The sequence below is a fragment of the Phocoena sinus genome, chromosome 4, assembly GCF_008692025.1.
Source record: "Phocoena sinus isolate mPhoSin1 chromosome 4, mPhoSin1.pri, whole genome shotgun sequence".
Classification (NCBI taxonomy): Eukaryota; Metazoa; Chordata; class Mammalia; order Artiodactyla; family Phocoenidae; genus Phocoena; species Phocoena sinus.
The window spans coordinates 113,298,874-113,315,878 of record NC_045766.1 but is presented as its reverse complement, the minus strand read 5'-3'; the positions used below and the strand labels follow the sequence as shown (position 1 = coordinate 113,315,878).

At 39.8% G+C, this 17,005-nt stretch overlaps 1 protein-coding gene across 10 annotated transcripts in view; it reads right to left on the bottom strand.

Moving 5' to 3' along the window:
- Window positions 1-17,005, bottom strand: part of ROBO1 (roundabout guidance receptor 1) — a 403,232-nt gene that overhangs the window by 16,713 nt on the left and 369,514 nt on the right. For 5 of the 10 annotated variants that reach the window (XM_032630727.1, XM_032630732.1, XM_032630728.1 and 2 more), the window contains 4 exons: window positions 15,056-15,304; window positions 9,894-9,956; window positions 3,934-4,340; window positions 901-1,053 (listed from right to left, as the gene is read on the bottom strand). In XM_032630727.1, coding sequence (XP_032486618.1) covers window positions 901-1,053; window positions 3,934-4,340; window positions 9,894-9,956; window positions 15,056-15,304 — 872 coding nt within the window. The remainder of the gene's footprint in view (window positions 1-900; window positions 1,054-3,933; window positions 4,341-9,893; window positions 9,957-15,055; window positions 15,305-17,005) is intronic. The other 5 variants (XM_032630734.1, XM_032630731.1, XM_032630735.1 and 2 more) reach the window with 2 other exon arrangements.

Genomic DNA, 17,005 nt, shown 5'->3' with positions numbered 1-17,005 from the left:
AGAGAAGTGCCTCAGAAAACCTTCCTTGTAACCTTGGATAAGGATCTATAACATTGGTCTTTCATATGGTAATGGAAAATGATGCCCTTTGTGAAACATTGCTGACTGGTAATGAAGGTTCTATCAGGTTGGGGAACAGCGCCTGTGACAATCTTCTCCCCCCAACCTTTTAGCAGATTCAGCAAACTTGACAAGATGGGTGAGTCTGAGAGAATTTATCTTACGTGAATTTCCAACAAAGCCCTTGGGGTTGTTTTATAAAACGAGAAGGTGGCAGTTTAATAAATGCCGGGCCACCTGAGGCACTTTCATTAAAGGCTTTCTCTAGACAACATCACAATGTTTGCGGTATTCTCCTGTGCTCCCTGGAGAATACAAGCCTTACTTCTTCAGTGAGAATGGATACTGTATGTGAAGGCATGAAGGAAGCTGATTCGATTTGCCTTTTGGGGCACAGACTAACTGTTCATATCATCACTATAGTTAGAATTTATGTTCAAATGAGCTTATTGTCTTCCATTTGAATGCAAAATTCACCAGGAAAAAAAGTGAGGACACTTCGGAAGAGTTATCAGTGAATGTGATGAAGGTTAACCCTATGCCATGACTTCAACTACAATAATGTCTATTTGTTTAAGACTATATAATAACCTTTTAAGAATATTAAAAGTATTATACATTGTTTTACTTTCTGAAATAACCTACTTACTAGAAAACTTCAGGGACTTGAGATGCCTGATAAGATATGGAAGTCAATCATTCCTATAAGTAATATGAGGCTTACTGTTTAATGAATTTTTAATGTAATTTCTAATGTCAGTGGATGCATTTTCAAGTCCTGGAGAGCCAGGGTAAAGAGGAGAGATTCATAGATGTTTCCATCCGTTTCAATGGACTTACCATCTGTGTAGGCTTCTCTGCGCAGATGTCCTGGCTGGTGTTTCTGTTTCTTGGCTGGTCTGGCCTTCTGTACTACCGCAGCACTCAGGTTGCTGTCTGTGGAAACAGGACTTGTGGGTCTAGGACACTGGGATGCATGAAAATGTCGGCGGCCTGAGGAAAAATATCAGAGCCAAACTCACCAATAAAATTTAATTTAACACTAATAATCAAAATAAAACACTAAAACTATAAACATCCCTAATTAAAAAAAAAAAAAGCTTAAATAAACTATTCTAGTAAACAATAGGATTCTTCTTATTCTGCTTGAGCTATCCACTGGAAAAAATACCCTAAAAGCATTTTCAGGCTCTTTTTTTTAACCATGGTACCTTTATTCTGATACCTATTTATTAAAGAAAAGCATTTTGACTGTTGCATCTACCTTCACTAAAGTGTTATGATTAAACAAAAATGTTAATTAAATTTTTACATAATATATCCAATGTCTGTTGCTTTCTCAAAAGGAATAGCCAGGGCCCTTAAGAAATTCATATTCTAAGAATGAACAGTACAAAATACATCCCTTATTTTAATTAAATATGTTTGTGCTATTCTTTGAAGACAGATTCCTAGTATCTTAATACATTCTCAGGTATTTTCTCTTAAGGTGGCCTGGAATTAAGCTAGCTCACGTATTCAGACCTGCCAAAAATTACTCACACCCCTTTTCTCTCCCAAGATATTTATTTGCTGGTTATGGATATTTAAAGTGACCCCCTTCAGAGACTTTTATATTTTTTGGTGATGGTATCGGTAGTTGTTTTCGGTTATTTGATTTTAGAGGGACAATATTCACAGGTGATAAATGAATCTGCTAATCAGACGTGGTGCACTGCGGTGCTCTCCAATTCTCTGGCTTTTTCTTACAGAGACATATTACAACAGCATAAAATATTTACTCCACAATGGCAGTGGAGATCTATTGGCCCTACACTTGACCTTTGTTATTTTGGTTCCTTGAAATTCCAGAGATTCAAATACAGAACTTTCTGTTGTACTACAAGAAACCTCAGAGAGACCTAGACAATATGTGTTTTGGCTATAAACAGAAGAAGCCACATATAGTAAAATCAACACATTTAAATGTGCTAACGGAAGCATATTAAGTAAAAGACATTAATGCAGCCAAGTGAGAAGCAATGTGATTGGATTATTCATTCATATTAACTTCAAGTCATATGATAAGTAGCATCCTTTCCTGAAAAGAACACTTTAATAAGCAGAGTCCAATGCCTGTTTAGTTCATTATAATTATGAACCGAACGAAAACCAGAAGAGCCACTAAATTACAGTACAATAAAATATTAAACCAAACTCTTTTTAGCTATGATGGAGACTATTACAATTAAAGTTACATATCCATGAAAAGAGAATTAGGGCTGAGACTGAACCCATTACTCATTCTATTGTGTAAGGCCATCTACTGCTCATAGACCCTAAGGCATAAGGTTGTTCGCAGATGCATTTTCAACATTATTTCTATGTCTTGTTGATTTAATGAACTGAAACACATGCTTAATGCAATCTGAAAGCAGTAGTTTGAGATGCTTAATTTCAGTTATTTTTTTTTTTTACAGAAGATTAAAAAATATGGAGAAACAAAAGCTATATATAAAGTTAAATGTTATTTATTTATTAGGAACGATAGATATGTTTGCATACTTATTTTATTATACCCAGAAGCAACCAGGAGAGAAAAAGGAAATTTGGTTGAATATCATAAAGTATAGGGCTGGCTGAAATAAGTATGCATTCTATGATAATAGTTTGAGAGATATTAGACATTCTTTTTTCCTGCAACACATTCTTGATAAATAATATATAGGAAAAGAAAACTTTATGATGTGAGTTAGATTTTCTCTGAATATATTCTACACTGATAAGAAATAATGACCAATCCAATATCTGAAGAGAACATGGAAAACTACCAATGTGATAGTTATTAAACTAAGAAAAATAGAACAAAATAGCAATTATTGATTTGTTGTGATAGTCTTTCTCAGAAATAGCTCTCTTTTTGACCACATTATTTTTACTCTATTCATATTTTCTTGGTTACCAGAAATATATATACACTCAACATGTATATGAATGTATATATGTACATATTCCATTATACAGAAATGAAAATCATGTGATAAATGTATGATTTAAATTAAAAGTTTTTTCTTTCTCATACTATTTGCTTTCTAAACAGAGTTGGGAGTGGGAGATAAGTAAAAATGGGTTAAAACATAAGAATGGATATACAGTAATTAGAAACAGGCTACTGGCAATGAAAAGGGAAAATAGATGGAAAAAATACATAAGCGTTTGGATTAACTTGCTCTCCAAATTATTAGATTAACAATGTATACTTTAAGTATCGAACATACTTATGCTTGAAAATGTGTGTATAGTACAAACATCTTTATATCTTCTCAATTAAATGAGTGTTCTAATTGAGAGGACATGAAGAGAATAGGGGTTAAGGAGAAACAGCCCGGTTTCCAATGGTTGAGTGTCCCCTACGGACATTTATCTATTTCTCCTAGACACTTTCTAATTAAATAGGATGAGGGAACTACCTCAATGAATTTTATTTTGGTGACTTTTTACATCTTAAAAAAAACCATATAACACAAACCTCATTTAATTGACCACATACATTCCAAAAGAAATTGTACATACATTTGCTAAGACTATCTTAAAAATGAAGACTTTTCAGGTAGCTTCACTCACATTACATAGGATTTATTAAATAAAAATAAAATAGAAGATTTAAAAAGCCTGTTATGAAAAAGGGAATAAGCAAGCTACATCATCATCTTGGACCTTGGTTTCCTTAGGCAGCCAAAAAAAAAAAAAAGAGTAATAATAGTTGCATTTCATATAGGACATAAGATTATGGATCTCCATAATCAGCAATATACGATTATGGATCTCCAATCAGCAACTGACAAATGCACATCGAATTTTCTTTCCCAGCTTGGAGAAAAGCGGACGACTTACCAGCAGCATCCTGCATTTGGCGCCGTGCCACTTTCAGACCAGCGTACTCTGCTGCTGCTGCCACCGCCTGGGCAAAATCGGCATCCGTGAAAAAGGAGCCGTCAGAAGAACTAACACTGGAGCGTCCGCTGGAAATGTTGTCCTCCTCTGAGGCTGAGCCCCAGCCATTGATCATGGACCCAGTGACAGAGCTCTCCAGGTCCCCAACACTGGAGGCAGGGGTCTGCTCAAGCCCGCGTAACAAAAGCCTTCTGGTCTGCATCTTGGCTACTTCCATGTCGGCTTCGTCTTCTTCCTCTTCTGGCGCATCCGTATCCATATCTGAGACAAGGGGTCCTGAAATGTAGCCGTAAGTATGGGGTGGGGAAATCGGCCGTGGAGGTGGAGGAGGGCTCACCGGCTGCCGTCTGCAGGAAAATGAATAAACAGGTATGGCTTAGCTCATTACTTAGGACAAAAAAGCATAAATTAACCAAGAAATTCACAAGTCTTTGCTTCCGTGGAGATAATTTGTTCAGGAAAAACAACGGTAAATCAGAGCATGTGTATGTTTTATTCTGAGTTGTAAGAAATTTACCTCAAAACCAGGGGTACTTTTTAAAAAATGTTTTTGCGGTACACGGGCCTCTCACTGTTGTGGCCTTTCTCGTTGCGGAGCACAGGCTCTGGACGCGCAGGCTCACGGGCCCAGCCGCTCCGCGGCATGTGGGATCTTCCCGGACCGGGGCACAAACCCGTGTCCCCTGCATCGGCAGGCGGACTTTCAACCACTGCGCCACCAGGGAAGCCCCAGAGGTACTTTGAAGCATGCTGGGCTACCTTTTGAGTAAAGCTTAATAGAAATATACTCATCTATCTATAAGTCTCTTTATGTTTTATCTTTTGGATTACGTTCAGTTAAAACAGGGGTAAGTAATACCTATTTCAAAATTGACACCTATGTATTTGTCCTAAAGTGTATGGAATATTATTGACAGCTTATTATGACCAAAGACAGCAGACATCAGTCCTGAAACAGGCTGCTCCATAAACATATAAACATGTTCCTTTCCCTTTCCTTCATTGCCACTCCCACCATTGTAAGCAAATGGACTCATTCATTTTGACTATAGAGAGTAGAATTTTATAGGATTAAAAAATTATGCACTGAGCATATGACACAATTTCCTTTAGATTTTAGTCTATTAAAAAGGTCTAAGAGCCAAGAGCAGTTTTTCTCCAAATTACTTACTTATAAAGATTATTTGCAAGTATATTGCTTTTACCATTATTCCACCTGTTCAACAAAATGCTTACAGGTATTTTTCTTGACGCTCTGGAAGTTAAGTGCCAAAGTTCAGGACAAAACAAAGCGGTATCCTACAATTTAAGTTCACAGTTACCAATAACTGGTTTCAACCATCTCGCCACAGATCTGGGGAACATCAGTGAAAAGCAGTCCTCCTACCCTCCAACACCATCACACACAGTGAATATAAGATGACTGAGAAGGTAGAGAGCTTTTGGACATTAGTGGAAAGCAAGGTTTGTGGAAATAAGCTATTCCCAAGGCTGGAGAATGCCAAGAGATTAACTCGTAATTAGGAAAGTGCCTGAAAAAAGGGACACATATAGTGATTTCCACTTGGAGGACTACTTAGTGATGTGCTCAACAGTCCCAGTGCTCTCTAAGCAAGGTTAAAAAGATGACATAAGGGGAATATCATTTGGAAGACTCATGACAACACCTCATCGAATTCTGTGCTTCTGAGAAGTAAAGAGGATAGATTCCAAATAAGCCTGCCGACCTGAGCACTAGTGTTGGAGGGTAAGTGACATTAGGAGCTAGTGTAATCTGGTGACCCTATGGCTTGGGAGGCTAGGAGAGATATGGCATGAATGCCACTCACTGGTAGTCCATCTGAAGATGTGGCTAAATTGTTCAAGGACTACAAATGCCTATCGATGCTGTCCAGGACTGAGTCCTTCATCAGTGGAGGAAGTTGGTGCCAGCCCCCTTCCCTCACCATTCTTGTGATACTCATAGAGCAAGATGAGACAGAACAGTCAGTCGGGCTAACCAAAGAGAAGACCGGATCCTCATCTACTTTGCTCTTTTTTTTTTTTTTTTTTTTTTTTTTTTTTTTTATGCGTTACGCGGGCCTCTCACTGTTGTGGCCTCTCCCGTTGCGGAGGACAGGCTCCGGACGCGCAGGCTCAGCGGCCATGGCTCACGGGCCCAGCCGCTCCGCGGCATGTGGGATCCTCCCAGACCGGGGCACGAACCCGTGTCCCCTGCATCGGCAGGCGGACTCTCAACCACTGCGCCACCAGGGAAGCCCTACTTTGCTCTTTTTATGTGCCCTTTTCCTTGCCTTAGCGCTTGGGAGAATGCACTGGGAAGAGTGAGGAAGGAAGTGATTAAAAACAGAACACACCCATTACTCCATGCCACCATGGCCACAGGCATGTGCAATCTGCAAAAAATCTGGAAATGCATGATTATGGTTTTAAAATTAACAGGACCGGGTCTTAAATTAAAAGAAAGCAAACAAACAAACAAAAAAACCCATATAGGATCTGGTCAAGATCTAACTTAGGGACCTGCTATAGAGAGGGAAACGGAAGTTCAATATAGCACAGTGGTTAGGGTGGCATGGCAGTTGTTCGAAGAGAAAAGTGTTGTGCTTTTTATCCCAATGAATTGAGACACTTCAATAAACATGTTTTATTAACACAAATGGAAAGCATTAAAAATGAATGATTACTAAAATACTACAGTTAACTAATTGATTGAGCACCTACTTTGCAGCTAAGTATTTTACAATGTTAACTCACTGAATTTTCTCAACAACTTCCCAGGGTACTTATTTTATTATTATCTTAACAGATGAGGAGATTGAAATTCAGAGGACATTGAAATTAAGGACCTTGCCAAAGTTCCCACAACTAGTATGTATCAAATTTAGAATTTAATCCCACATTCCATTTCCAAGGCCATGGTCTTTCCTCTAAGAATGGTGTTATTACACACATATATATACACATATATATATATACATATGTGATATATATACACATACACAGTTCTTCAGTATAATGTGTTATTTTTCATTTCTGGGTCGTTTCTAATGCACCTGTGTGTGGCACTAGAAGAAACATGAAGAATACGCCAAAGCTGAAGTTATTTAAGAGATTAAAATGGATAATTGTTTCAATATGGAGTGTGTTACACACACAGGATGAAAAACCTTTATTTAATTTGGATTGTTATAAAATACCATACTTAAAAGTCAATTTACAGTCTTTGTCAGCAGGCACACCCAAAATACAAGAAACTTCTTTTTTAAATACATGTAAGACTTTTTAGCACAAAAGGGACTATTTTGACCATCAGTGAAGGGATGTAAGACAGCCAACTTCACAATGAAAGGATGCTAGCATTGTTGTATTTGGATAATTCACATTCTGTGAAGCAGAAACATCTTCATGTTAAATGAGGGCTGGCTTTTAACTACTACCACCCTGTGCAAATGCTGAGGAAAGACAGAAACATTTATTCAAGCCATCTGTAAACAAGGCAAGCCCAGGGAACGTGTGATAAACCTGTACGGTTTGAAATATGTAATATAATCTATTTGAAAACAAAAAGCTATTTCAAGATGCTGCACTCAAGTGGGACTTGCCACAAAAGAACCTCAACCCTCTCACTTTTTCCCCCTGAGGGGTTTCAATGTCTTCTGAAATAATGTACAACTACATGGCTGCTAATCACAACACTCTAGGCTCCTGCAAAAATGATGCCTTCATAAGCATGTTCAAGAGAAGAAGGGGAAAATTCCATTAATTTATGAAAGCAGGTATTTATATAGTTTACCACATAGCATTTACCAGGCAAAAGATGGAAGGGGGAAAATACATACCTTTGAGATTTTTTTTAAAAAACTGGTATAGTTTCAATACTTTGTATAATTAACCATTAACTGGTTTGTAAACAGACAAAATATTTAATTTTTCTTGGCCTTCTTTCTTTTCCTTCCAATTATATCATACTCAGTTCATCTACAGTAATAAAATATCTATAAATTTCCTGTTCCATACATAATATTTACTTTTACTTTTCAAGAGATTGTTTTCACTCAATATCAACTACAGTAAACTCAGTAGCACCAGACACTTTTGAAAACAGTATATGTAAATACATTTAATTTTATTATTTTCATAGTTATTGTCTGAAAAGAGAGAAGATTCCTATTATGCTGGTCATCTAGTTTATCTAGTTTTGGACAAAAAATGGAATATCTCAGAAGCTAATGAGAATGCCCAAACTGCAATATCCATAATAATGCAAGTATGAAATAGTTATCTAGTTAAATATTGCAAAGTTATAATGGTTTTAGCTCAGTAATTTCTTATTCATATACATTACACTATTTATAATGCCCCTAATCAGTAAACATAAAAGTAAAAAACGGGGCTTCCCTGGTGGCGCAGCGGTTGAGAGTCCGCCTGACGATGCAGGGGACACGGGTTCGTGCCCCGGTCCGGGAAGATCCCACATGCCATGGAGCGGCTGGGCCCGTGAGCCATGGCCGCTGAGCCTGTGTGTCCGGAGCCTGTCCTCCATAACGGGAGAGGCCACAACAGTGAGAGGCCCGAATACCGCAAAAAAAAACAAAAAAAGTAAAAAATGTATTCATTCTTTAAACTTTGACTGTGTACTAACTATGGTGAAGGAACTTTTAGGTTCTGAGACCAAAGGGATCACAAGGACACGGCTTAGGGAATGGTTTACTGTTTATACTTTAAGACATGGAAGAATTCGATTTTAAGGCACTCATACTTAATAAAGCTAACTATGTATCAGTCCGTGGCAGACTGTATTTTGCAAAGATGTCCATAACAATATCTTCCATCCACAATGCTCTTCTGGGATGAGAACCTGCTATCCCCCCATCGAGAGAAGGAGTTTAGTTCTAAGTTCCTGAGTCTGGGTGGACCCTGTGACTGCTCTGACCACAGAACGTGGCAGAAGTGAGACTGTGCCAGTTCTGAGTGTAGCTCTTAACTGGCCTGGCAACTTCCTTTCCCTGCCACGTAAGAAGTGCCACTCCGCTGAGATCGCCATGTCATGAGAAGCCTGGGCTGTGGTGGAGAGCCCCTGGAGGATAAGACTCCGTAAGGAGCCAGAGAGAGGTCACGGAGCACTGAAACGTCAGGCATGTAAGTGAAGAAACTCACTTCAAGGTTGATCTCACAGCCCCAAAGGCCAGAGGAAGCAACGTGGGTTGGCGATGAATCGCCCAGGTGAATCCTTTCAGAATTCCTGACTCATCGAATTGTGAGTAAAACAAAACGGTTTTAGGTGATTATGTTTTAGTGTAATTTGTAGGCAGCAATAGAAACAGGAACTTGGGGACTATGCTAGAAATTCAGCTAAATAAAATAGATATGTTCCTTGCCTGAAGGGACTTAGAGTCTAGCGGAGGAGACAATTAATTAAATACGCAATGGTAATGCAGTATTCACAAAGCTCCATGACAGAAGATATCTAGGGCACGGTGGGAACACATAGAATTGGCTTCAATCTCAGAGCTGGGACATCAGGGAAAGATTCTAATTGAGAGCATCTGCCATTTAATCTTGGATCTAAAGGATATGTAAGTGTTAGCGCCAAAAAAAGAGAGGGGATAATGGTGTCCCAGGAAGATGAGAAGGCAAGTGGTAAGACCTCAAAGTGGTTGAGAGTGAGGCAGGAGATAGATGGGCCCCAGGCTGAGCGCCTGGAGTTTGTCCCCTGTGGACAGATATACCAAGATGAAGACAATAGCAGGAGCCCTGCCCAGATGAGAGATAAAGAGACGACATATTCCTCATTCTCCAAGTCAAGGAGACCTTCCCGACTACACACACACAGAAAGGCTCCTTGAAGGACAAAAATGCAGGGGGGCGCCACCCCATAGTAAGCAATGTCAACCTACCCACAGGCCTCTTCGCTGGAATCCATCTTGGCTAAGAGATGCGCACGCACACATGGGAGGACCCTGAAATAAACCAAATACTGACTCAGAGCCAGGCAAAGCAAGATGATTGGCCAAAGGAAACCCGGAAGAAATGCCCCACGTAAGAGATTCAAACTACCACGAGGGTGCAACTCTCTCTGAGCCCGCCTGTGCATGCCTATTCACACGTACTCTTTTTCCCTCTAACAAACATTTTACTTGTTTCACTACTTTCTGTCTCTTTGTGGAAATTTATTTGTCCCTGGCCTTGCCACTGGCCACTGGTCCCTGGTGGTCTTGTGGCTAGGATTCAGCGTTCTCTCTGCTGCGGCCTGACTTCAGTCTCTGGCCGGGGAACCAAAATCCTTCTTCAAGCCGCTGCAGGCTGAGGCCACCCAAGATCAAGAGCACTGGTCATTCCAGGAACTGGAAGAAACTTAGAGTAAAGGCAACAGGAACAGGGAGGAGGGGAGTGGCAATGGGTAGGCAAAGGAAGGCATGCAGCGGTCAGGTCACCAAGGGCCTTGATGGCTACATTAAGGAATCTTGCCTTTATTCTAAGGGAAATGAGAAGTCACTGAGAGATTTTAAGCAATGGAGAGACTTGATCAGTGTCGCATTTTAGGAAAATGCCTCTGTATAGTCTGCAGCAAGAAGATTAGATTGAAGAAAGGGCAAGGCTAAAGGCAACAAAGACCACTTATGGACCATTATACTAATACAGGCAAGAGAAAATGGCTGTAGGAAGTAGGGAAGTGCCTTTATGGCTGGAGATACATGTATTGCTCTGAGTGATATTCAAGCAGTAAAAATCTGCAGGAACAGGTACTTGGATATAAGGGTCTGATTCTCTAGAATGAAATCTATAGAGAAATACCTGCCTATCTTTAACGAGCGCGTCATGAGGGGAGTGGCAGGATGATGAGAAACAGAAGTCATCTACTGATGGGGTAGGCATCCAAATAGGTTAAAGGTTTGAGAAGAGGCTTGACTCAAAGACTTAGAGATGGAAATTACAGCATTATATATAGTATCAAAAAGGTGGACATGACTTAAATGCCCAATATTAAGGAACTGTTTAAATAAATTACAGTATACATTTGTTTAACGTGAGTATCTGAACTGTAGTTGGCATGGAAAAAAATACCTTATAAAATTATATTGGCATATCACAAATTCAAAGCAGTGTTAAGTACATGTAGAGATGAAGAACGGAAAAGGTCTTTACTGGGTTCTTAATGGTGACAATTTCTGACAACACAGATCATTGGTACTTTTGTATTTTCATTTTGTTTGTATGTATTTTCAAAAATTTCTATGGTAAATGTGTAGAATATACCTTCAGCATAAAAGAGCAGTAATAGTTTTTTGTTTAATGGGCTTTCATCTACTTCATATTAGTGTCCAGTGTTATTAATATTGTACCTTCATAGACTGAAAGTCATACCGTTTAAAAAAAGGCTGAATGTAGTCAAAGAGGATTTTGAGGGCAGATACCCAATGCATTTCCCAATTATACCTGTTCACTTTGAGTTCGCCCCCACCAAAACAGCAGGGAGTCAGTCAACTCCTCTAGTATCAGATTCCATTCATCAGATACTTACTGAAGAAGGCTTTGTGGAACTCAATGACGTGAGTAGGACTTGAGCTCTGCTCTCAAAGAGCTTTTAATTTAAATAGGGAAACAGATGCGAACAGCCAATGCTAATGCAACATGAAGACCTGATTAGTGTGGTAGCAGAGCTGTGAACAGACCACTGTAAAGAGTAAAGAGAAAGATCAGTTGATTTTTGCCAGGCAACGAGAAGAAAGTTGCACAAGTGGTGCATTTGAACAGGACTTGGAAAGATGAGAAGTGTTCACCAGGCAATCAAAGAAACAGTGTGTGCCAAGACGCATGTGCTTAGTGAGGGCGCTAAGGATTTGGGGGATAGTCATGAAAGGCAAGAGTGGCCTGCCCCTCCTGCTAGCCCTCCGTGGGCCGGAGAGTGGCATTGCTGACAGGCTGTCGGTGAGTTTAAGACAACAGGGAATTTCAAACAGACTAATTAGAAAAGAGGGTGTGTGGAGGGGTTGGGAGGGAAGAGGTAAGTAAAGGAAAAAGGATTGTAAAAGGCTTTGAATACTGGGCTAACCAGTAAGAGCTGACTCTGAATGGGGAGTAACATTACCAGACTGGGGGGTAAAGTAAGATAATGTGGAGAGTGGACACAAAAGGGGAGAGAGAAGAAAAGTGGTGGTCAGGTCAAGGATGTAGCAATATTTCAAGAGACAGGGACTGAGGGCCTGCCCTGGGATTCTAGGAATGGAAACATAGGAACAAAATCAAGAGATATTTTGGAGTTAGAAAAGAAGGGGCTTGGTGAATAACTTACTTTGGGGAATGGTAGGTAGATAACAGAAGAAATCAAACTATAAGATAATTACACTGATTTCAAAATCACAATTTTTTGTGATATTTTTGCCTATTTCCTTGGCTCTTTTATTTTTAATATGTTGGTCAAATAAATAAGGATTAATGATTCTAAACAAGATAGCCAATAAAGGAGGAAAAGGAACAAGTTTGAAAGGTCAAGTGCAAAGAAAAAGAATTTGATTTCAGACATGTGTAGTCTGAGATGTCCAAGTGAAAATATCATGGTAGTGCTCAAGGAAAAGGGCTGGGCTGGTGAAATCAATGCGAAAATCAATATAAGTAATACTTGAACCAAGTGTAAGGATGACAGCATAAGGGTGAGGACAGTAGGGAACTAATATTTGTTGAATACTTACCCTGCTTTAGATACTTTATATACATGATTTCATTTAGTTCTCACGAGAAATCAGAAAATTGTTATCACTGCAGAAAGCGTAAGTGTAATAAAGACAGAGAAGCCTTTAGACTGACGATTAAGAGGTTACCTTCCGAAGCCTGATGGAAGCAAAATGGTATAAGCCAGCATACAGGGGGCTGAGGTGTGAAAAAGAATTAGGAAGGTAGAAGTGATTAAAGAATCCTACAGGGCTTCCCTGGTGGCACAGTGGTTGGGAGTCCGCCTGCCGATGCAGGGGACACGGGTTCATGCCCCGGTCCGGGAAGATCCCACATGCCGCGGAGCAGCTGGGCCCGTGAGCCATGGCCACTGGGCCTGCGCGTCCGGAGCCTGTGCTCCGCGACGGGAGAGGCCCGCATACCGCACAAAAAAAAGGGGAGGCTAAGAAAAGTTTAAAAAGTAGTAAGGTATATACACTACTATGTGTAAAATAGATAGCTAGTGGGAACGTGCTATAAAGCACAGGAAGCTCAGCTCGGGGCTGTGATGACCTAGATGGGTGGGATAGGGGATGGAGTGGGAGGGAGGTCCAAGAGGGAGCAGGTATAGGTATACATATAGCTGATTCACTGCATTGTACAGCAGAAACTAACACAACACTGTAAAGCAATTATACTCCAATAAAAAAAAAAAATGCAGTAGGGTTAACAGTGAAGAAAAAGGATTGAAGAGAAAGAGGCTGAAAAGTCAAGATAGATAAGCTGCTTTTTGATCGTGATCGAGAAAGGTGAAGAGGATGACATAAGGAACACAAAAGAAGAGCTGGCCAGGAAGAAGATACTGGGTGTACCACTTGTAACACAGAGGAGGATGGTGAGGAAATAGGTAATTTGAAAGAATGAGAAAAGAATGTTGAGGTATTTCAGAGCTAACAGCCTCTATTAGCGTCTCATTTTCTCCGAATAAGAGTGGCAGAGATGCTTGTGACCTTAATAGGGAAAAGAGATGCCTTATTTATTCTCAATCTTCATGAAGTTCCATGGGTTAATAATACTAAAGTTAAATGTCTGGCAATCCAACTTCCCCCTTGTCACACAGAAGAAAATTTAACTGCTTCCTTCATTTTAGAGAGTATATGAGTTAAATTTGGCAAAAACCTCTTACTCGTAGAATAGTTAATAAACACTGCAAATTCTATTTTAACCTACAGAATTCAAGCAGCATAAACCAGAATTTGTTATTCATTCAAGAATATTGAAGGAGATCTTCTGGGGCAAATAATATACTCAGTTTCAAATGATATTAGGAATACAGAGAGTAATATATATGTAATGTGTTAAGGGCAATAAAATAGCACAAACAAGATCATCAGTAGTGAGAGAAGTGCTGACATGATGCAGCAATAGCTTTTATGTGGTAGAAATGCCAAGTGAAGGATTTGTGCAAAACAAAAATGTACTCGTTAGCAATGCTGAACATATAGGTTAAAGAAAGTCTAAGAAACACACACGCACACACACACACAAACACACACTACTAAGTAGCTTGGACAAAAGGACTGCAACCTAACATTCAATCAAAATAAAGGTACCTGAGTCAACACAAAATGAATACACCAAATTCATGCTTCTGTAACATTACAGCTATGAAAAAACAAATCATTCTGCAGACCTAATTTTAAAAGACAGGAGAGGGACTTCCCTGGTGGTCCAGCGGTAAAGAATCTGCCTTCCAATGCAGGGGATGAGGGCTCGGATCCCTGGTCGGGGAACTAAGATCCCACATGCCTCGGGGCAACTAAGCCTGTGCGCCACAACTACTGAGCTCGTGCGTCTCAACTAGAGAGCCTGCGTGCTGCAAACTACAGAGCCCACGTGCCCTGGAGCCCACGCGCCACAACTAGAGAAGAGAAAACCCGCACATCACAACTAGAGGGAAGCCTGCGTGCTGCAAGGAAGACCCTACGCAGCCAAAAAAAAAAGTTATTAAAAACAAAAAATAAAAGGAGAAAAATCTATTCTTCACAGACTAAAGAAGTGACATGCCCATGCATAAAGAAAACTAAAATTACCCATCATCAATAAAATGTTACAAGATTAGCAACCCATATATTTACTACATGATCTCCACCTGTTTATGAATGCAATTATCATAAGTGGGTGAGAATTAAGGCACATTATTTTATGGTTGCAAGTTCACTGGGATCAATTAATCTAATGTTCTGATCAACAATATTACTTGATATGCTAATTACCAAGGCATACTGTGTGATGATACTGGAAAAAAGCCCCATGTGACCTGAAAATTACTTCATGTAATAGCGTTCTGTAAATGCCACTTAGGAGTGGAAATTATCTGATTTGTCAGTAAAGACTGGTAACAACGTACCTCCTGTCGGGTTGGTGCTGCATGTGGCCGATCTCCTCCGGACAATCCTGTAACATGGGCTGGAGTTCTTCCTGTGGAGAGGGGGTCAGAGTGGCAGTGGACTGATGGCTGTAAGACACGGCAGCTGGAGAAGAAGCAGCTCCCCGCACAGGAGGAGTGGGGCCTCGTTCATCTTCCTCCTCTTCTAGTTCACCTTGTTGCAAATACATCCTGGCTGGTGGCACGGGACATGGCATTTCTTGGTCATAGCTAAAACAAATTATAAGGACGCTTAGATTGATTTCAGGTTATTCAAATAAACTATTTGTATAGTTAGTGAAATATCAACTTTGGATTGCTTTTGAAATCTGAATCTTCTGGCCACGTTAAGAAGGTATTGTTTAAAAAAAATAGTTCACTGTCATAAATGTGTGTGAATTGTTATATATAACATTTTTTTCTCTGAGGGATTACAATTTAATTGGCTCATTACAGGCTCTGAGAAGTCATGCAATAAAGAAATCTATTTAACATAGTTTAATTTAGTAAACCCCAAAAGTGTTTGATATATTCTATCCCTCCAACTCAACATGCTCTCTAAAGGATGACTCAAGGACGGTCCTGCAAATAATCCAAAGATGATATGCTAACCTCTGTGAAAAATTACTCTTGAAAATCCCTTCAGAGGGAGGTACATTGGAGATCAAGCTATTAGTCCAATATAACCCACTTTTCCTCTAAAATTATAATAGATCACTATTTCTTCAGTTGAGCACAAAATAAAGTACATGGCTTGCATTTAGGATGCTGAATGAAAAACACAATAAATAAAATAATCAATAAACAATAAAATGTCCCTTCTACTCCTCTGCTAGAGCTATGTGGAAGCTCTAAATGGATCTGGGGAACATTCATGACTTTCTCTTTTACCTCAGGGCATATGGTTATTAATTAGAATGGAAGTAACTTAATGCATTATATAAATTGTGTTCATGTTACCCCTCTCTCTTGTTCATTCTCCACCACCTGCCTTGTTTACCAGAACTCAGGAAAGTTGATGCTCATATAACATGATTTCTTTGTATCTTCTTTTACTGAACTAATCCTACCATATTCCTCTTGGACACTTTTTCCTGTGTTTCCTAGGTATCTTGTATTCATCCTGACATTTCTCTCTCTCTTCTACCTCAAACTGTTCCCCAGTTCATTTCTATTCTACTTCTAAAAAAATCTCTAAAATCTACTCCTTCTTCTCAATCCTCACATTGCTTCCAAAATTACTTTATTATAATATGCATCACTCTCTGGTTATTCACCTGCTTTAAAGTAATAAATGGCTCTTTAATTGCCTAGAGGATAAAATACGAGGACCTAAACAAGGCATTCAAGTACCTGTATAATCTGGCTTACACTTGCCTTCCCAGTTTAAATGGCTCTTTAATTGCCTAGAGGATAAAGTACGAGGACCTAAACAAGGCATTCAAGTACCTGTATAATCTGGTTTACACTTGCCTTCCCAGCTTCCTCTCACTCTCTACCATGTGTTTCATATTAGTTCTCATGTTAGTCCACATCCCTCTGTGGTCTCAATGTCCAAAAAACCCCTCCTCTTGATTGAGAAACTTCTCACTCGTTAAGCTCAAAAACAAAAGCAGTGGACTTCCCTGGTGGCGCAGTGGTTGAGAGTCCGCCTGCCGATGTAGGGGACACGGGTTCGTGTCCCGGACCGGGAAGATCCCACATGCCGCGGAGCGGCTGTGCCTGTGAGCCATGGCCGCTGAGCCTGCGCGTCCGGAGCCTGTGCTCCGCAACGAGAGAGGCCACAGCAGTGAGAGGCCCGCGTACCGCAAAAAAAACAAAACAAAAAACAAAAACAAATAAACAAAAAAAGCAGCAAATCAGGAAAGCTTCATTCTTCCCAGAATCAGCCTTTCTTTTTTGGGCACAGTTGCATCCCTTGTATTTTTTTTT